General features: G+C 41.4%; 1 protein-coding gene across 1 annotated transcript in view; it reads right to left on the bottom strand.

Moving 5' to 3' along the window:
* The window catches only part of LOC115464449 (vomeronasal type-2 receptor 26-like), a 40,895-nt gene extending 36,026 nt beyond the window's left edge, over positions 1-4,869 (bottom strand). The window contains exons 1-2 of the mRNA XM_030194828.1: positions 4,649-4,869; positions 215-506 (exon numbers count right to left, since the gene is read on the bottom strand). Coding sequence (XP_030050688.1) covers positions 215-506; positions 4,649-4,869 — 513 coding nt within the window. The remainder of the gene's footprint in view (positions 1-214; positions 507-4,648) is intronic.
* Positions 4,870-22,816: the final 17,947 nt, after the last annotated feature.

Raw genomic sequence — 22,816 nt, forward strand, 5'->3', positions numbered from 1 at the left:
GCGCCGTTCGATTATGCCCCTCTAAATAATTTACTCATTGTTTAATGTAGTTCATTTTACAAACTTTTGTCTCTGAATCATCATTTGAATTCTACCGTTTGTCACAGTTAAGGGTGAGAGATTAATGATTTGGTTTCATTTTGCTAAAGGTTGATGTTCTTTAGAGAAGGCTTATAGAAAAGTGAATGAAGTGAAATCAAAGATGCTCCCTGACCTGTGGGTAGTGGTATATCCTGGAGAGGCTGGAAAACTGACTCGAATACTCAGCTGGAAGACTTTCAATGATAGCAGCCAGTGGTCCAGATGTTTTGCACCTGTAATTTGGGATCCCAGTATCCATTCCTGAAAATATATTCATGGTAGCAGTATACATTAAGAGAAAGTTGTTGGAAGGGTTATAAATGTGGAATCCCAGTGTAAGGTTGGGTAAGAGCTCCGAGCTGTTGTTAATCTCCTCCACCGCAAAAACAAAGGCCAGGAAGTTGTAATACTTCAATGGTATATGACTTTAAGAACAATAAATGTCATTTAATATGAAATTAGCATCAAACTATAAGATACAGAAATACTTATATTATTAGTAGTCAAGAGTGAAATAGGATTAGGATAACGGTTTGAAGCATTGTTTGTGACAACTTTACATATTGGTCTGATAACAAAGACCAAAGCGTGTATGCTCCAGGTTCACCACAAATTAATTTTATTTTCTTTCACTTTTTCCCTTCTCCCATATTTTGTTTCTATTCTTCAATCAAAGCAAGTAAACGCACATCTTACTCCTAGACTCTAGCACCTCTCTTTCTCTGCCTATACATATGTATCTGAATCAACAGTATGGAGGGGCATTTTCGATAGATTGTATATGTCAGACTCTGGATGTTTTGAGCTAAACATATCAAATCCAAATAGGAAAATACCCATTTTCGAAAAAAGAAAAACATCTACCTTTTTTTTTCTAAAATACTGTTTCAAACAAGGTTTTGACTTTATGCATTTATCTTTTTTAGGCAATTTTCAAAAAAAAAGAAAAAGCACAAGTTAAAAATGCACAAAATCATGCCATTGGAATGTAGGAGGGACCAGCATTTTTAACAGACTGGTCCCTCAGACTTTGCAGGAGAGCAATGGGGCACCCCAGGGGCCACTGCTTTGGACTTCATATAAATGCTCCCAGTTATACATCTCACCATTGCTCCCTTACCTTGTCTGATGAGCCCTATAAAACCGACCCAAAACCCACTACCCCCAACTGTACACCACTACAATAGACCTTATGTGAGAAGGGGGCACCTATTTGTGGATACAGTGGATTTCTGGTGAGTTTTGGAGGGCTCACAGTTTCTACCACAAGTGTAACAGGTAGTAGGAGGTATGGGCCTAAGTCCACCTGTCTACAGTGTACTTCATCCACCACCACGCTACTCCAGGGACCTGTATGCTGCTCTTATGGACCAGGCTATATCATGTGAGGCTCTTTGAGCAGGGACTTTCTTCTATGTTTGTGCAGTGCTGCGTACGCCTTGTAGCGCTATAGAAATGCTAAATAGTAGTAGTAGTAGTGAGGCTGTCATGGAGGCTGGTGAGTACTATTTTATATTCATACTTTTTGGTGGTGGGAGGTGGTGGGAGAGGGTCAGTGACCACTGGGGGAGTAAGAGGGTCATCCCTGAGTTCCTCTAGTGGTCATCTGGTCATTTAGTGCACAATTTTGTGTCTTGCTCATTAAAAAAAAACAGATTTAGACCAAAACATTGAAGATTTCACCCTAGATGTTTTAGTTTTATTCCATTATGGCTGTAAAAAGTCCAAATATTAAGCAAACCCTAATTCAACTTTTAAAACACCTCTGACATATATCCTTGTGATATGGACACACTGCAGATGAAATGCATAGATAGATGTCTGCAAAACAGGTTTCAGAAAAAAGGATTTCAACGTTTAGAGAAGAAAATCCATCCAAAAGGTGCTTTGTGACGCTTTTTGGACATATATATAAGTAATGCTACGCTGGAAAAGACCAAGGGTCCATCGAGCCCAGCATCCTGTCCACGACAGTGGCCAATCCAGGCCAAGGGCACCTGGCAAGCTTCCCAAATGTACAAACATTCTATACATGTTATTCCTGGAATTGTGGATTTATCCCAAGTCCATTTAGTAGTAGTTTATGGACTTGTCCTTTAGGAAATCATCTAACCCCTTTTTAAACTCTGCTAAGCTAACCACCTTCAACACGTTCTCCGGCAACGAATTCCAGAGTTTAATTATGCGTTGGGTGAAGAAATATTTTCTCCGATTTGTTTAAAATTTACTACACTGTAGTTTCATCGCATGCCCCCTAGTCCTAGTATTTTTGGAAAGCGTGAACAGACACTTCACATCCACCTGTTCCATTCCACTCATTATTTTATATACCTCTATCATGTCTCCCCTCAGCCGTCTCTTCTCCAAGCTGTATAGCCCTAGCCTCCTTAGTCTTTCTTCATAGGGAAGTCGTCCCATCCCCGCTATCATTTTAGTCGCCCTTCGCTGCACCTTTTCCAATTCTACTATATCTTTCTTGAGATGCGGCGACCAGAGTTAAACACAATAATCAAGGTGCGGTCACACCATGGAGCGACACAACGGCATTATAACATCCTCACACCTGTTTTCCATACCTTTCCTTATAATATCCAACATTCTATTCGCTTTCCTAGCCGCAGCAGCACACTGAGCAGAAGTTTTCAGTGTATTATCGACGACGACACCCAGATCCCTTTCTTGGTCCGTAACTCCTAATGTGGAAACTTGCATGACGTAGCTATAATTCGGATTCTTTTTTCCCATATGCATTAACTTGCATTTGCTCACATTAAACGTCATCTGCCATTTAGCCGCCCAGTTTCCCAGTCTTGTAAGTTCCTCTTGTAATTTTTCACAATCCTGTCACGAGTTAACGACTTTGAATAACTTTGTGTCATCAGCAAATGTAATTACCTCGCTAGTTACTCCCATCTCTAAATCATTTATAAAGATATTAAAAAGCAGCGGTCCTAGCACAGACCCCTGAGGAACCCCACTAACTAGCCTTCTCCATTGTGAATACTGGACATTTTTCTCTTTTGAAAATGAACCCCATAAACTCTCCACCCAAGATTATACAGGAACCAAAGGAGGTTGGATGAGGAAGTGGTATCAGGTGAGACGGCATGCTTGGAAGTACAGGTGGAAATCCCCAATCCCCAGCAATAAAAGAGACCAGACTCATGATGAAACAGCTGGAAATTTTACCAGAAGTTCACATCAGCCATGGTGAAGATGTGCCCCAGGGTGCACGGAAAAAGGAAGGGGGAAGTCAGATGAGGAGGAGGAGAAAGGAAGGGGTAAGAACAAGGAGGAAGAGGAGGTGAGGTGGGAAAAGACCACTAAACATCAATGAAATTGACTATTTTAAAATTTCATACAAAATTTCATAATCCAATTCATTTTTATGGGTAGCTATAGTTGGAAAGTAGCAGACAGCTCACAGGAAAACCCTATGGTTACTAAATTAGTGCCTGAATACTCTGTTTACATGAATAACTTTCCTAAATCTTAATGCACAGGTTGTAGATTTTTAGTTTCATGGGATCTTCAGGCAATCACTTCACTTGTTACGTGCTGTCAAGCTTCAGATGTAATAATCTGTGTTTAAAGCATTGCACTGAGCTTCAGCATAAAATGTTCTAATGCATATGCAGAACTTTACTCTTGATACAGTAAACTAATGACAAGCAAACTACTCCTGCATTAGAAAATGTGCAATGATAGAAAAATAGTGCACACCACAGATTGATGCATCAGGCTTGTTAGTTTCCCTTCCTGTCAGGTGTCACCATTTTTACGGATAACAGTAGACAAAGAGGGAATCATAAAATGCTGTGGTGATCTGGGTTGATGTAGCTACTAGGTTGCTCAGGATTAGATGGAAGGGTGGCTTCCTCAGCTGAAGTAAAGTTTCTCACTAAAGGAGTTAGGATGGAGATAATTCATACAAAAGTGAGGAAAATGGTGCATTGTCTGAAGAATATGTTACATACAGAGGGGCTGAAGATAAAGAAACACTCGACCTAAGAAGAAAAGCAAAATGAAGATATAATACAAGTTTTCACACACTTATATGCAAACAAGTAGTATTTTCAAAAGAATGAAAAGCTCAATTTTAAAAGTTGTCAAAAGAAGGGGAGAACCTTAAAAAAAGGTGATTTTTTTTTTCTTTCCTGGAGAATGTGGTGGATATTTAAACAATACATTCACCCAGTGTCTGAAGATGTCTGAAAGATTTTACACTCTGTTTATTGGAAGAAGTAGACACAGGGAAAAGTACATTTTTACCTGCCCTAAAGGTATGAGGGATTGAGAGAAAAAAAACCTTGTCCAGTTGTGTATTTTCACAATGATTTTATGGGAAAAATATTTACCATCAAGAGATTAAACTAAGAATTTAAATTCTTAGCAGGTTCTTTTTCCCCAGGGTACCTTTCAGTGGGAAAATATGTATACTTAATGTGAGAGAATTGGTAACTTATAATCAGGTTATATTTGCAGCTCATGCCAGTGACTAACCAAAACAAACCAAAACAAAAACCAAGCATTTCTCATATGGGAACTAAGCCATGATGTTACTTACAAGGTATATCCATCAAATGAGGGAACATTGGTGAAGGATGGATGATGAAGTGGGTAAAAGGTTTCTACAGCTACAAGCCCCCCAATCATGATGTCTCCATCCATATGGTAGCCTGGTCGTAGCTCTGTTGATTGGTAGTTTCCAAGTGTGCACTGACACTCTGCCGTCTTCCACAGGATGTCACAAAGCATCAACACAATCAGAACCAGATGAGCTTCCATCTTTAATGCTGTGGAACAGCTTCTACTGTGATAATGCTCACTCTTCCCGCTCCAAATGTAATAGCTGGGCATGGTGTGGGATGCTATATGGTTCCTGATGGTGCTATCTAACTAAATATTTGAATGATGGGAAAAAAGCATTAAGTATTAAACTGCAGTGAAGTAGACCTGTGCATTTACACACAGAAAGGATAAAAAAAGCTTGCATAATTGTAATGCATATGGAGAGGTGACCACTCTATATCTAGCTGAGCTCTAATGCCTCTGAGGACATCGTGTGGTCTCTGTTGAGCCCTGATGCTGAGAGGTTCATCCTTAAGGGATATCTGCTACTGACAGCTTCATTTATCTTGAAATATAGGTTGTTTCTTTTAAATATAACCTTATGGATCCTTTGTCTTCATTAACTTAAAGACAAATATTAATTTGATTGGACCTCATTATAACACAACATTGGAATACAGTTGATGATAACAAAAAAAGATGAAAAAACCCATGCACTCTGCACAGTTATTGTGTCCATTACTGCCTTAGATACATCTTAGACTCCAGTTAGAGTGAGACTGATACAAAGTATCTCCCCAGGACAGTCTATTGTGTCCCTTCATTAGCAATCCAGCATCTTGAATAGCAAAGAACATCTGACCCTATTACTACCATTCTGCACCCCATCTTTCTCATATTCAACCACAAGGCTTTGTAATAATTAAAATAAATAAGCTTGATACTGATTTTTTCCTCTGGCCTAAGGTAAACCATAAAGCCAGGGAGGTCATTAGATTCAGTCCTACTACCTATATAGATAACGACCTTGCCTCTTTGGATTATGTTAAATATCAGCGCCAGCTCTTAATTTAAGCCTGTTAAATTGTTGATGTCATGCACTGTGAGAACAGTGTAGTGGCCTGTTAGGGAAGTCAGATGTTTAATTCTAGATCATTTACAGACTATTTCCCTGAATTCAGGAAATGTATTTGCAAGTTTCACACATTCATGTTAATAAACGTTTTTTTAAAACATGTCAACAATTTTGAAACACTTTGTAAGGAGAATATGTGTGGAAAGAATATGTCTTACCTGATAATTTTCTTTACATTAATCACAACCAGGGGTAGTGTTAGTCCTGCTGGAGCCCAGGTCATAAATTAAAGAAGAGACCCCCCAACTAATCCCCTCTCTTCCTTGCCCCTCCCCTGATCTCCCTACCCACCATTATTACCATACATAAAAATAACTTTAAATGACTTCTTTAAACATAAAACACAGAGGTTCACCAAATACAGAACAAAGGGTCACACCTGGAAGTAACTGCATAAGTATGGAAAGTGGTATCATTGGTCTAGTTGAGGTGGCCTGGGACATCAGAAAACACCAATTATCAATGCCTGTGAATAGTGGAGCTGGAGCATATGCACAGAAGAGGAGTCTGCTCAGAGTGTCCTAGTACAGAAAACCCCGGAAAGGCATATGGAAGCTCCAGCACAACTGCAGGAGAACTGTGCTAGGCTCTGGAGTTGTACTGGTAAATTCAATCCCCTGTTCATATCAGGGTCAGGTGGCTGCTGGGGTAGAGGGATACTGATGTGTGCACAGAAGCGGAATTCAAGATCACCTGCTGAAAGTAAAAATCAATGCACATCCTTTCCCATTTAACAGTTTGCCAGGCAGTAATGACCTATTCACGTCAAATGCCACTTGGCATGCATCGGACGTGCACCAAAAATAAAATTACCACAAGAGCCATGCGGTAGCTGGGTGGTAACTCCATTTGGGCGTGTATTGGGCGCATGTAGACGATTACATGGCTTAGTAAAATAGCCCATGCTCCATTGTCCCAGATACAAAAACTTAGTTTGTAAGCCCTATAGATATGCAGCATATTATGCGAACAGCTGCATATTCCTAGTAGCGCTATAGAAATGATTAGTAGTAGTTGCAGTCAAGACATGCTCAAGTCAGCACGGGCCCTGTCAATCTGCAAGCCCCCACTCCCACCAGCTCCTGTATTGCATGTAATATCGGCATTCTATTTTTCTGTGTTTTTCTTCATCCTACACATTCTCTCACATTGCCCAGTTTTCCCAAGTATCACTCACCATCATCGATCAGCTCTAGCCTTGCCTTAGTTCCTTATTGTCCCTCCAGAGCAGTCCAGATGCTTGAGTTATGCCCCTTTGCTAGCATTAATAAGCTATGATATCATCAGTTTGCAACCTTGTGTAACCCTCCTAAATAGCCAGTCTTTCTCAATCTCCTGCTTGCTGGAAAACTTCCAGTGCAGCCTCCTCCATTAGGGCAATGTTTCAGTCTGTAAACTGGTAGTTTGCTGACAGATGAATTACCATGATTTTCAAATGAAACAACAGAGAAAGCCTGCATGGGACAAGTTGACCAATATATTTCCTTACATGCACAAATTTGAGGAATGTGCACAGCAAATATTTTCAGTTTGGTTCAACTTTAGTTCAATTAACCATCTGGTTCTTCTTTGGACTCTTATTCAATTGCATTATTAACTTCATTGTGTTTCATTAAAGTCAATTAGGAAAGTAATTTTTCCACTCTACTAGTAAGATTTTCCATCTATTTTTTTAAATCAAATTGCGTTATATTTGATGCTCATCTCTCATGGAACAAGGAATCCTATATTAATTCAAACAGTTATTATGAAAATTATTCTTTATTCTTTAATTATCTTCACATAGTAACAAATTCATAAATACCCCAGATCATTCAACCACACTCACACTCACACATATGCATGTACATATACCCATCCTTACTAATACATCAATTACTAACTACCATAAAACACTTCTGAACAACTTGCCAGTCTTTTCAGTTCATGAGATTTGAGTGTATTTCCAAACCAGCTTTAAATCAAGACATTTTTCTTTTCTTGCAATCATGAATCCTTCCTTATCCTGGATACTCAATTCTTCTCCTGCTCAACTCACTCTCACATATTTTTCCGTTGTGCAGGAATTCTTACAAAACGTTCTTTCTTTCAAATCCTCAAATCCTTAAGTTCACGCTTGCATTATAGTTCTTTACAAAACTGTTGCTCAAATGGTTTATAGCAGTTAATCAACATCGCTGTTCAGTCCCAAAATATATTCATTTCACCATACTTCTGACCCAGACCCTACACAGCCTGTGTTTCGCTACTAGAGCGTCATCAGGAGTCGGATTCCTAAATAGAAAGTACAATAAAGCATGTTGAAGATCCTTCAGGTCCTTCTTAAACATCACACTTTTAACTCACACTTCATAATAAAAGTTACTCACTTTTACATGGTTCGCACAGCTCGTAGGTACTGTGTGGGAAGGCTCAGCCCCATTCGCCTGCATTCGCTCCCCAGCGTCAAAACACCAGCGCATGCGTATGGGTACCTGCACTTCTCTTTAACTTAAATCATATAAACCCCGCCCCTTCCTTAAATGGCCAACCACTCAACCTCCCTGTTCAAACCAGCTGGCTCGATCGTGTCCCACGTAAAAATCATACGCTGCTCCCGACGTAGGAGCTTTAAAGGCACATTACCCCCTCTAATGCTCTCTCGAGCCTTAAACAATACAACAAACCGCAAATCCTGAAGCGCATGTCCTACCATGCTCCAATGCGCTACCAGCAGAGCCTCTTGCTTGCTAAGGCAGATATTACTTAAATGTTGTGCAGTTCTGCTCTTAATTTTTCTAATGGTGTGACCAACATACCACAGACCACATGGGCAGCAGATTCCATATACACACTGAGCAGTATTACAATCTGTTCTAGATCACAGTTTAAACATTTGCCCCCCCCCCCCCCCCCCCGCACACTACCAGAACCCTCATCCACGCTCTTATCACCTCTCGCTTAGACTATTGCAACTTGCTATTCACAGGTCTCCCACTTAGCCATCTCTCTCCTCTTCAATCTGTTCAAAATTCTGCTGCACAACTAATATTCCGCCAGGGTCGTTATGCTCATATTAGCCCTCTCCTCAAGTCACTTCACTGGCTTCCTATCCATTTCCGCATACAGTTCAAACTCCTCTTATTGACCTATAAGTGCATTCACTCTGCAGCTCCTCAGTACCTCTCCACTCTCATCTCTCCCTACATTCCTCCCCGGGAATTCTGTTCACTGGGTAAATCTCTCTTATCTGCACCCTTCTCCTCCACCGCTAACTCCAGACTCCGTTCCTTTTATCTTGCTGCACCATATGCCTGGAATAGACTTCCTGAGCCGGTAAGTCAAGCTCCATCTCTGGCCATCTTCAAATCTAAGCTAAAAGCCCACCTTTTTGATGCTGCTTTTAACTCCTAACCTTTAGTCACTTGTTCAGAACCCTTGTTTCATCATCCTCACTTTAATATTCCCTTATCTCTTATTTGTCCTGTTTGTCTGTCTTAATTAGATTGTAAGCTCTGTCGAGCAGGGACTGTCTCTTCATGTTCAAGTGTACAGTGCTGCGTACGTCTAGTAGCACTACAGAAATGATAAGTAGTAGTAGTAGGGAGCGGTAGCGACCTCGGTGGTTCCCTCCCTCCCCTTCCGTGTTCCAGGTCCACTCCTCAGCGCAGCATTTCTTTCCCTCTCTGTTCCGTCCTCTGACGTCATCATGTCTTGACGCGGGGGTGGGACAGAGAGGGATGTCTCTACTGTGCATTTGCGGGTGAGTCGGTCACTTGCCATTTATATGTTTGATACTTTTCTAAAAACACAAAACACAGACAGACTTTCACCAAATACAGAATAAAGGAGCAGTCCTGGAAGTAACTGCAGAGGTTTGAAAAGTGGCACCATGGGTCTAGTTGAGGTGTCCTGGAACATCAGAAAGCACCATTTAGCAGTGCCTGTGAACAGTGGAGCTAGAGCATATGCACAGAAGAGGAGCCTGCTCACAGTGTCCTAGTGCAGGAGACCCTGGAAAGGCACATGGAAGCTTGGCCACTGTTTGGAAATCAGGATACTGTACTAGGTGAACCATTGGTCTGACCCAGCATGTCTACTCTTATGTTTTTATCTTATATTCTCATAGACTCCAGCTAAATAGAAAATAAAGGGAAAGTTTCCAAAACAAGGAACATCCAAAAAATATAAACACTTGGAAACTATGGTGCAGGTAAACTGTTATACATTTATAAATAGGAGGAAAAACCTCAAGAAGCTCCTTCCCCCCCTAAATAAGCGAGTGAAAGCGCTAGGGCTTCTTCATCATCGGAAAAAACCTCCAAAACTAATTTCAAGCATGTTTGAAAAATATCTACTGAAACTCGAGTTTACCTTCTCGAGTTTCAGTACATATTTTTCAAACATCTGCAATTTTAGAGAAATAGTGAAAAATCCAATTTTGATGAATGCTTGAAATTAAAGTTTTTGGAGGTTTTTTCCGACGATGAAGAAGCCCTAGCCCTTTCACCCGCTTATTTAGGGGGAAAGGAGCTTCTTGAGGTTTTTCCTCCTATTTATAAATGTATAACAGTTTACCTGCACCGTAGTTTCCAAGTGTTTTTATGTTATATTCTCCAGCACAACTGCAAGAGAGCTGTACTAGGATTCTGAGTTGTACTAGTAAATTCAGTCCCCTGTTCATATCGGGGTCAGATGGCTGCTGGGGTAGAGAGATACTGATGTGTGCACAGAAGCATGATTCATGATTGCCTGCTCAAAGTAAAAAGCAGTGCATGTCCTTTCACATTGAACAGCTTAGACATAAGCATCGCTATGCCGGGACAGACCAATGGTCCATCGAGCCCAGCACCCTGTCTCCGACAGCGGCCAAAAGAACAAACAATTTGTCCCGCTCATCCTAGAAATAGTAAATTGTTCCCACGTCCATTCAATAACATTCTATTGCCTTTTCCTCCAGGAAGCTGTCCAACCCCTTTTTAAACTCCACTAAGTTAACCGCCTTAACCACTATTTCCGGCAATGAATTCCAGAGTCTAACTACACGTTGAGTGAAGAAACGTTTCCTCCGATTCGTCTTAAATTTACTACACTGCAGCTTCATCACATGCCCCCTTGTCCTAGTATTTTTGGAAAGCATAAACAGACACTCCACATCACCCCTTTCCATTCCACTCATTATCTTATAGACCTCTATCATATCTCCCCTCAGCCACCTTTTCTCCAAGCTGAAGAGCCCCAGCCTCTTCAGCCTTTCCTCATAGGGAAGTCATCCCATCCCCTGTATCATCTTTGTCGCCCTTCTCTGCACATTTTCTAATTCCACTATATCTTTTTTGAGGTGCGGTGACCAGAATTGAACACAATACTCGAGGTGCAGTCGCACCATGGAGCGATACAATGGCAGAATAATATCCTCATTTTTGTTTTCCATCCCTTTCCTAATAATACCCAACATTCTATTTGCTTTCTTAGCCGCAGCAGCACATTGAGCAGAAGATTTCAACGTATCATCAACGATGACACCTAGATCCCTTTCTTGGTCCGTGACTCCTAACGCAGAACCTTGCATGACATAGTTATAGTTTGGGTTCCTCTTTCCCACATGCATCACTTTGCACTTGCACACATTAAACGTCATCTGCCATCTAGATGCCCAGTCTCCCAGTCTCGTGAGGTCCTCTTGTAATTTTTCACAATCTTCATGCGATTTGACGACTTTTAATAACTTTGAGTCATCGGCAAATTTGATTACCTCACTAGTTACCCCCATCTCTAGGTCATTTATGAATATGTTAAAAAGCAGAGGTCCCAGCACAGATCCCTGAGGGACCCCACTAACTACCCTTCTCCATTGCGAATATTGACCTTTTAACCCTACTTTCTGTTTCCTATCTTTCAACCAGTTTTTAATCCACAGTAAGACACTACCTCTGATCCCATGTCCCTCTAATTTCCTCTGTAGTCTTTCATGAGGGACTTTATCAAACGCCTTCTGAAAATCCAGATACACAATATCAACCAGCTCACCTTTGTCTACATGTTTGTTTACCCCTTCAAAGAAATGCAGCAGATTGGTGAGGCAAGACTTCCCTTCACTAAATCCATGTTGACTTTGTCCCATTAGTCCATGCTTTTGAATGTGTTCTGTAATTTTGTTCTTGATAATAGTCTCTACCATTTTGCCTGGCACTGACTTCAAACTCACCGCTCTATAATTTACCAGATCTCCTCTGGAACCTTTTTAAAATATCGGCGTTACATTGGCCACCCTCCAATCTTCCGGTACCACGCTCGATTGTAAGGATAAATTTCAAATCACTAACAGTAGCTCTGCCAGCTTATTTTTTAGTTCTATCAGTACCCTGGGATGAATACCATCCGCTCCAGGAGATTTGCTACTCTTCAGTTTGCAGAACTGCTCCATTACGTCTTCCAGGTTTACAGAGATTTCATTAAGTTTTTCCAACTTGTCAGCCTCGAATACCCTGTCCGGCACCAGTATCCCACCCAAATCTTCCTCGGTGAAGACCAAAGCAAAGAGCTCATTTAGTTTTCCTGCTATTTCTTTATCTTCACTGATCGCCCCTTTTACACCCTGGTCATCCAGTGGGCCAACCAATTCTCTTGCTGGCTTCCTGCTTTTAATGTATCTAAAAAACTTTTACTATCAGTTTTCGCCTCTAATGCTATCTGTCTTTCAAAATCCCTCTTTGCCTTTCTTATCAGCGGTTTGCATCTGATTTCACATTCCTTATGCCGCTTCCTATTTTCTTCAGTCGGTTCCTTCTTCCATTTTTTGAAGGATTCCTTTTTAGCTCCAATAGCCTCCTTTACCTCACTTTTTAACCATGCTGGCTGTCGTTTGGTCATCCTTCCTCCTTTTTTAATACAGGGAATATATTTGGCCTGGGCTTCTAGGATGGCATTTTTGAACAGTATCCACACCTGATGTACATTTTTAACCTTTTTTTCCACCGTTCTTCACATTTTATCATAGTCTCCTTTTTGAAAGTTAAATGCTAATGTTTTGAATTTCCTGTTTGTACTTACTCCAGTGCCGATATCAAATCTGACCATATTATGATCACTGTTATCAAGCGGCCACAGCACCATTGCCTCCTGCACCAAATCATGTACTCCACTAAGGAGTAGGTCTAGATTTTTACCTCCTCTTGTTGGCTCCTGTACCAGCTGCTCTATAAAGCAGTCCTTGATTTTGTCAAGGAATTTTACCTCCCTATCATGCCCTGATGTTACATTTACCCAGTCAATATCGGTGTAATTGAAATTACCCAATATTATTGTGTTGCCCAGTTTGTTAGCCTCCCTAATTTCTGATAACATTTCTACAGCTGTCTGTTCATCCTGGCCAGGTAGACGGTAGTACACTCCTATCACTATCCTTTTCCCCTTTACACATGGACTTTCAATCCATAGGGATTCCAAGATGTGTTTTGTTTCCTGCAGAATTTTCAATCTATTTGATTCAAAACCCTCCTTAACATACAGTGCTACCCCTCCAATTTTCTCCAATAGATGTTTAAATAAAAATGCCTCCACAGCTCTGATGTTTTCTGATACTTAGTCTCTGCCTTTCTTTCTTTTTTATAGGGTGGGGGAGGCGGTAGCTGCCAGATGCAGCATTCTTATTCTTCCAGTATTGTTCTCTCTGTGCTAGGTTCTTCTTTAACATTTAGCATGTTACCAACCACATTTTGTAGACCCTTGTCAGGTAAGGCATTTGGCAATTCGGCATGCTGGCTGAAAATCTTTATCTTCTGTATTGAGGTGGTTGTTGTCTTGTTACCTTGATAGGTTGTAAGATGCAATGGTATGAAACCACGTTGTTTGCAATTCACTGCCTTTCGGGTTTGGTGATTTTATTTTATTTTGCTACATTTGTACCCCACACTTTCCCACACATAGCAGGTTCAATGCGGCTTACATAGTAAATAGTAAGTAGAATTGCAAAGACTTGTAAGAAGAACATTACAAATAGTAGTGAACATAGTGATGGAAAGGCCTTAAGAATATGTGGATTAAACATGGAAAGGTGCAACAAAGGTAGGATAAGCTGAAGAAAAAGAGAGATTGGGAGGGGTGTGGTGTAGGGAGGACGGTAAAGAAGAGACATGGTCTAAGATATAATCATCGTCAAAGCAGGAGTTGTGCGGGGGCTAGTAAGTTTAAGTCGTGTCATTTGGGTAAGCTTGCTTGAAGGAATGGGCTTTCAACATTTTTCTAAAGGGTAGATATTCGTTGATTGTTCGGATGGATTTTGGTAGAGCGTTCCAAAGTTGGCTGCCTAAAAAGGAGAAGCTGGATGCATAGTAGGTTTTATATTTAGTTCCTTTGCAGTTGAGAAGGTGTAAATTGAGGTAAGTACGTGAAGACATTGATCTGTTTCTGATTGGGAGGTCAACCAGGTTATTCATGCAGCTAGGGGATTCTCCGTAAATGATCTTATGAATCAGTGTATGGACTTTGAAATTTATTCTTTCTCTGATGGGGAGCCAATGAAGCTTTTTCCGAAGAGATGTAGCACTTGACTTGCCAAAAATAAGTCTGGCTGCTATGTTTTGGGTAGTCTGAAGTTTTTTTAGGATTTGGGTCTTATATCCTATGAAAACACTATTGCAATAGTCTACATGGGTAAGTACAGTGGATTGTGCCAGGTTCCGGAAAGTGTCCAAAGGAAGATATGATTTCACTCGTTTCAGTATCCACATCATGTTGAACATTTTCTTCGTGATGGATTTAGCGTGGTTTTCGAATAATAAATGGTTGTCTATTGTTACTCCAAGAATTTTTAGGTTATCTGATATGGAGAGTTTAACGTCAGGGGTGCTAAGGGTAGATGGGAGGAGTGGAGAGTATTGAGATGAAAGGACTAGGCACTGTGTTTTCTCTTTGTTTAATTTCATCTTAAAAGCGTTAGCCCAAGAGGTTAGAGTGGTCATGCAAGTAATTATTTTATCGGAGATTTCTGATAAATTGGATTTAAAGGGGATAAATATGGTAATGTCGTCAGTGTAGATGAAGGGGTTAAGGCCATGTTTGGTTAGTAATCTGGCTAGGGGAATCATCATGAGGTTGAAAAGTATCGGGGAAAGTGGAGATCCCTGTGGTACTCCGCATTCCGATGACCATGGGGATGATATATGTGTAGTCTCTTTGACTTGGTAAGATCTTCCTTCTCCTCCTTCTTTCTCCTTTCCCCTCATCCAACATTTACTCCTCCAATCTCACCTCCTTTCCTCTTCCCTTCCATTCTTTGCCCATCCCTTCCTTTGTTACTCCTTGAGACTTCCCAATGGGACACATCTTCATGAACTTCTGCTAACACTTTCAGCAGTTCCACCATGGGTCAGCCTCATTTATTTTGGTAGGGAATGGGGACTGGGAACTTCCACTCATGCCACCTTGCCTTGCTGAACGATAGAGCAAATATGGGAAAAGTGAGAGAGAGAAGAAAGAAATGCATTTAATTTTTCCTAACCTGGAGCATACAATTTTCCATCTTGTTGTTTGACAAATATACATGAGAAGAGCATTATTTCTAACCCTCCTAACCCTATTTTGCTCATGTCTACTACAAATGGCAATACCTCTGTATCTTTTAGTTTGATGCTAATTTTATATTATCTGACATTTATTGACTTTAAAGTCCTGTATCCTTGAATTATTACAATTTCTTGGACTTTTTGTCTCCAAGGAGGAAATTAAAAACAGCTCACAGCTCTTACCCAACCTCACACTAGGGTTCTAAGTTTATGACCCTTATAACAAAGTATAGAGCTGCCTTGAATATATTGTCAGGAATGGACACTGAGATCCCAAACTCCAGCTGCAAAACTTCTGGACTACTGGCTACTGTCAGTGAAGGTCTTCCAGCTGAGAAATGAAGTGAGTTTTTTGGCCTGTCCAGGATATACCATTACCTACAGGTCAGGAAATACCTTGACTTTACTTCACATCCTCTTCTATAAACTTTCTTTAAGGAACATCAACATTCAGCAAAATTAAACCAAATTATTAACCAATAACCCTTAACTATGATAAACTACAGAATTCAAATATTAATTTACAATCAATAAGTTGTAAAAATAAATACATGGAAGAAAATAATCATTGGGGCAAGTATTTAGCCATTAGACGAGATGGATGAGAGTTAGGGAAGCCAGCATTCAAATCCTATTTCCCCCTTCCACCTACAATACTTTTGACTCTCAATAATTCACTTCACTCTCCTTTGCCTCTGGTAGAAAAGAAAATTGCTCACCTGTAGCATGTGTTCTCCAAGGACAGCATGACACGTATTCTCACATGTGAGTGACACCATCTAAGAGAGCTCAGGTGCAGATTCTGCCCAGCGTAGCATGACTTCTTTTGTCAGTGCCTCACCATGCATGTGTGGGTACCTTCCTGTTCTACATGTGAGAGCGGGATCATCAGTACTAAAATATAGATTTAAAAAAACAACTTCTGGGGAGGGAGGGTATGTGAGAATACTTATCCTGCCATCCTCGAAGAATACCTGATACAGGTAAATAACCGCTTTTTCCAAGGATAAGCAGGATATACATTCTCACAGCAGAGGTGGTCCAGAAAAGAAGGAAACAACTGAGGGTTCTCAAACAAAACCCTACTTGGCTAATTTTTGCCACTAGTTTTCATCGGGTGTCATCTTACTCTTCAATATTTGCCCAATTGAACACAAATCCATATAAAATCTACCTCTGTACTGCAGAGGCATCAGTTGTTTTTCTTGGACTCATTGAAAAGTCAAAAACATAATTAACCTTAACTTACATACAGCCTTTTGTGAAAATGCAGCCTGGAAGAGATTCAAATGGGCCTAAAAGGATGGAGTTGGATTCTAGATACCAAAAAGAATTTGCAGGACTATCTGACCAAACAGAATGTCACGTCAGGTATTCTGTTCAAAGCAGTAACGAGAAGTGAATGTGTGGTCTAAAGACCACATCACTGCATTGCAAATCTCCATAATGGAGGCTAATCTCAAGTGGGCTACCAACTTACCCATGGATCTGACACTGTGAGTTGTCACATGACCCTCCAAAGTAAGCCCATTCTGGAGGTAAGTGAAGGAGATGAAGTTCTCTAGCCAACTGGATAAAGAACATTTAATGATAGCTGCCCCCATCGTGTTTGGCTCAAAAGAAACAAAAAGCTTGATGTACTCTCTATGGGTTATAGTCCACTCCATATAGAAGGCCAAGGCTCATTTGCAGTCCAAGGTGTCTACTGTACTTTTGCCAGGTTGGGCATGAGGCTTTGGGAAGAATGTTGGTAGAACGATTGACTGATTAAGATGGAACTCCAACACTACATTAGGATAAAAGTTACATGTCTGCGGAGAACTGTTCTGACTATGAGCTGAAGTGACTGCCACCAAAATTTTCCTGATATTCAGATATTCTACTTATAATTATATGGCCGAAAATATGAACACATTTAAGGCACAATCACTAACACCAGCCCTATAGCTGGTATAAATGTTTATATATGGATGTTAGCATTTATATATGTAAATGACAGAATTCAAAATGTATACATGTACCCGGGTACCTCCCCCAATCATGTGCATGCCCACCACAGTAGATGCACTATAAAATTATGGCTTTCTATTTTTTCTGTTAGTTGGTATTCTTTAAGAAGTCATTTACTTGCATAAATTTCATTTGATTTCATGTATTATTATTTATAATCTGCTCTTATCAAGGGCACAGAACAATAATACTATGGAGTCATTATTTAGATTACCGGAGTTAGTCGGGCTGACTCCTGCTGTTGGCGCTGAGCTCGGATATTAAAAATGTAGGGCTGTTTCCAGTGATCAGCAATGAATATTTGATTTATTTTTGGCTGGTTTCAACTTAACCAGCTAAGTCGATATTCAGCGCTGGCCGGTTAAGTGGAAACTGCCCAAAGATGGGCCTCCTAGGCTGCCAAACTAAGCCGGCAGTGAGCCTAATTGTCAATCCTACTATGACTCCTGGGTCATGGTCCCATATGCTCCAGACTCTCCTTGTTCCATTACCATGTCACTCAGTTCACTCAAGTGATGCCCAGCAGAAACACTGGGGGTTGCGTGGCAGGATAATGTGGGATTCCAGGAAGTACTTTACCTTAACCAGGGCTATGATTCGGGACTTCTGCGTCATTAGCTTTTGGCTGTGTTTGAGGCTCGTGACTGCCTTTGGCTGTCTCCCTTTTCCTATTCCAGAATGACTTCCTCACTATTGTGTGAGTGGGTTCCAGTATGTCTTCCTTGCTATTGTGTGAGTGGGTTCCAGTACGTCTTCCCTGCTATTGGGTGAGTGGATTCCAGTATGCCTTGCTTGCTATTGTGTGAATGGGTTCAAGTATTGTGTGAGTGCCAGTACTCATCCTTGCTAATTTGTGAGTGGGTTCCAGTATTGTATGAGTGGGTTCCAGTTCACCTCCTTGCTATTGTGTGAGTTGGTTCCAGTAGAGTATGAGTGGGTTCCTCCTTGATATTGTATGAGTGGGTTCCAGTATTGTATGAGTGGGTTCCAGTATTTATTTATTTATTTGCTGCATTTGTATCCCACATTTTCCCACCTTTTTGCCATTCCAGAGTGAAAAAGGTACAATTGATATTACATAGAGAACATGGATGGCATAATAGATATGTGGATAACATAGTGGATCGTCATTCCAGAGTAAAAGAAACTATTGGTGTTAAGTAAAGGATATTGATGACCTGGTAGATTAAGCAGATAAAATAACGTTTCATAGTAAAGATGCAATTGGTATAATACAGGGAGTATAGATGAACTAGAAGAACCACACAGTAGGCATAGGGAGAAAACATTCTGGATTTTAAGTAGGTGGTGATGTATTACAGTTCCTATTCTGGGTCATTGTGGTATGCCTTGTTGAAGAGATAGGTCTTCAGTGATTTACGAAAGTTGTTTAGATTGTGAGTTATTTTCAGGTCCCTTGGCAGTGCATTCCACAGCTGTGTGCTCATATAGGAGAAGCTAGATGCATGTGTTAGTTTATATTTTAGTCCTTTACAACTGGGGAAGTGAAGATTTAGGGATGTGCGTGCTGATCTTTTAGCATTTCTGGATGGCAAGTCAATAAGGTCTATCATGTAGGCCAGAGCATCTCTGTGGATGATTTTGTGAACCAGCGTACAGACCTTAAACGCAATACGTTCTTTAAGTGGAAGCCAGTGTAACTTTTCTCTTAGGGGTTTGGCACTTTCGTATTTTGTATTGCCAAATATGAGTCTGGCAGCTGTGTTTCGGGCTATTTGAAGTATCTTGATGAGTTCCTCTTTACAGCCAACATATAGTGCGTTGCAGTAGTCTAGATGACTTAGCACCATTGACTGTACCAGGTTCTGAAAAATGTTTTCTAGGAAGAAAGGTTTTACTCTTTTTAGTTTCCACATAGAGTGGAACATCTTCCTTGTTGTATTTTTCTCATGGTTTTCAAGTGTGAGATTTCGATCAAAGGTAACTCCAAGAATTTTCAGGGTGTCTGTCACGGGGAGGGAGAAGTTTGGTGTGGTTATAGTGGTGAATTTATTTGTTTGAGATGTGAGTATAAGACATTGCGTTTTTTCTGCGTTAAGTTTTAATTGAAATGCATACGCCCAAGAGTGCATGATTTGGAAGCTGTGGTTGATGACATCAGTGATTTCCTTTAAGTCATGTTTGAATGGAATGTAGATCGTGACGTCGTCTGCGTATATGTAAGGGTTAAGGCCTTGATTGAATAACGATTTAGCCAGGGGGTGTCATCATTAGGTTAAAGATGGTCGGCGAGAGTGGGGATCCTTGGGGCACACTGCATTCAGGTGTCCATGAAGCTGATGTACTCGAATTAGATTTCACTTGGTATGCTCTTGTGGTTAAGAATCCTCTGAACCAGTTAAGCACGTTCCCTCCAACTCCGAAGTATTCTAGGATGTTTAATAATATTTTATGGCTAAACATGTCGAATGCACTGGACATGTCGAATTGTAGTAGAAGTATGTTGTTCCCTGTTGCAATTGTTTGTTTAAATTTGTTTAGAAGAGTAGTTAAAACTGTTTCGGTGCTGTGATTAGACCGAAATCCTGATTGAGATTCATGAAGAATTGAGAATTTATTTAAGTAATTGATGAGTTGCTTGGTCACCATGCTTTCCATTAATTTGGTTACCAGAGGGAGGGAGGGAGGCCTGGTGCTTGGTGCTGGGAGGGAGGGAGGCCTAATGCTGGGTGCTGCTGGGTGCTGGGTGGGAGGGAGGCCTGATGCTGGGTGCTGCTGCTGTGTGTTGGGTGGGAGGGAGGCCTGCTGCTGCTGCTGGGTGGGAGGGAGGCCTGATGCTGGGTGCTGGGTGGATGGGAGGGATGCCTGCTGCTGGGTGGGTGGGAGGGAGGGATGGAGGCCTGGTGCTTGGTGCTGGGAGGGAGGCCTGGTGCTTGGTGCTGGGGAGGAGGAAGGCCTGGTGCTTGGTGCTGGAAGGGAGGCCTGGTGCTTGGTGCTGGGAGGGAGGCCGGATGCTGGGTGCTGCTGGGTGCTGGGTGGGAGGGAGTCCTGATGCTGGGTGCTGCTGCTGCTTGCTGGGTGGGAGGGCGGTCTGGTGCTTGGTGGGAGGGAGGGAGGGCTGCCTGGTGCTGGGAGGGAGGGCAGGCAGGGGGGAGAGGAAGGTGGCTAGACATTTGTGGCTGGAGGGGGGAGAGGAGGGTTGCTGGACATGGATGGAGGGCAAGAAATGAAGAAGAAAGGAGGAAAGTAAAGAAATAAATGGAAAAGAAGCCCTAGAAACGGAGTTAAGAGAGTTAAGAGAGCAGCAGAATCAGCGACAAGGACCAATATGAGTAGAAAAACAAAATCACCAGACAACAAAGGTAGAAAAAAATCATTTTATTTTCATTTTATTGTTTGGAATATGTCCAATTTGAGAATTTACATCTGTTGCCTTATTTTGCACTGGGTATACTGGAGCTGTAACAGCTTACAGAAATGATTTATAATGAAAGAAAATCATGTTATTTTTTTCTCCTATACTAGTATAATATTTTCAATGATGTCTGTTTATATGCGCCATGGCTGGTGTAAGGGATGTGGCTATCATAGGGGTGGAGTCATATGTGGTGACCCCACCCATAATGTTTACCGGCACTTTGCGATAAATAATTAGATTTTGAGTTGCTGTTTGGGCACTCGGTCTCTGAAAGGTTCGCCATCACTGCCATAGCAGCTACCAATAATCCTATGCAAATGTATTACAATCAGTGGCGTAGCCAGAAGGCAATTTTTGGGTGGGCCAACAGGTTGAATGGGTGGGCACTAGAGTTGCCAACTTTTTTGAAAAAGAAAAAAACAGCAAACCTGATGCACCCATGCTCTGTCCCTACCCCACTCCCCATAACTTCAATGAGGGTTGCAGTGCAGGCTTCAATGGCTGCAGGCCAATTTAGAGCTAAGGGAAGTACAATAGACTGCACTATTCAGCCCCACTGAGCCATGGTCCTCCAACACATATATGGTATTGAAGCCAAACACATTCTGCATCCAGAGAACCTCCTGGCCGTCCACCAACAATGGATACAGAGCACAGCAAGGACAATTCTCCATAAAACTCATCATATAAAGAAATTTTGTTTTCTAGTGTAATCTCAATTACAGACATATTATAAATTAACTTTAAAAAAATCTATAAAACAAAAGTCACTCAGAACCTAGAGCAAATCTACCATGCCAACACTAACTTCCAAAAACAAAGATCCTACCTACTGTATGAAAAAGAAGTGCCTTAAATATTATAGTAGGGCCCTAAAATACAAATATATTTATCAGGAAAGCTGAACAAGCCAAATTACTACAGAATGCTACATGGAAACTTCATGCTAACAGAATACCTCAGTCACACACACAAGACACAAATGCCAAATACAGAATAAGTGACCACAAACTCTAGAGATATAAATTAAATGGAAACCCCAAGAAACTAGACCTTGCATGTAGTACAACACCAGAGAAACAAGAAAGAAAGGCATTTGCTCCTGTGCAATATATAAAGATGGCACATGCCAGGGATGGTGTTAGGGGATGCAACTAGGGCAATTGTGCTTGGTTCTTTGGCCAGAGAAAGCCTGCATGCTGGAAGCTGAAGGCGCAGCCTGGTAATGGACTTTGGCGTCCTTTCCTAGATTCCTTTCCTGGACCCCAGCCATGTTTACCATCAACTTTGGCAAGATGTACATTCCAAATCCAACATATTATATTCACAACATTGAAAATAAAATATTTTTTATACCTTTTTGTTGTCTGGTCATTTTTTCTCAAATCATATTGGTCCCAGTCTCTGGTTTCTGCTTCCCTCTGTCTTCTCTTAACTCACTTGCCAGGGTCTCCTATTTGACATTTCTTCTTTCTTCATGTCCATCATCCATCTCCCATCTCTGTTTTCCTATATTTCCTTGTTCATTATCTCCCCTGTGTTCATATCCCCTCATCCATCATCATTCCTCTGTGCACCTATGCACCCCATGCCCAGCATATCCCTTCTGCGTTCCTATTCTCTCCCTTGTCTGGTATCTCTCCCCCCCCCTCCATGTCCATATACCCCCCTCTCCAGTGTCCAGCATTTTATCTCTATTCCATATCCCCGTTTCCCCCCCCCCCCTTGGTCAGGCATTACCCCTCTGTGCCCATGTGCCATCCCCATACAGCATCTCACATTTGTGTCCCTGTCCCTATGCTCCCACCTAATGCCCATCATCTCCCTTCTGTATCTGTATACTTCCCTAGGTCCCCTTTCTCCCTCCTCCACACCAATGTATCCCTCTCCTCTCTGATCCCACCCCCAACCAGCTTCTCTTCCTCTCTTTCCTTCCCCTTATGCATCTGGCTCTTTCTCCCTGCATCTCTCTCCCTTCCCTCTGCATATCATCATCTGCATATCCAGCACCTCTCCTTCAGCCCCCCCCCCCCCACACGTCCAGCATCTCTCTCCCTTTCATCCAGCCCCCCTACATGTTCAGCACCTCTTTCC

Source organism: Microcaecilia unicolor, chromosome 3 (genome assembly GCF_901765095.1).
Source record: "Microcaecilia unicolor chromosome 3, aMicUni1.1, whole genome shotgun sequence".
Classification (NCBI taxonomy): domain Eukaryota; kingdom Metazoa; phylum Chordata; class Amphibia; order Gymnophiona; family Siphonopidae; genus Microcaecilia; species Microcaecilia unicolor.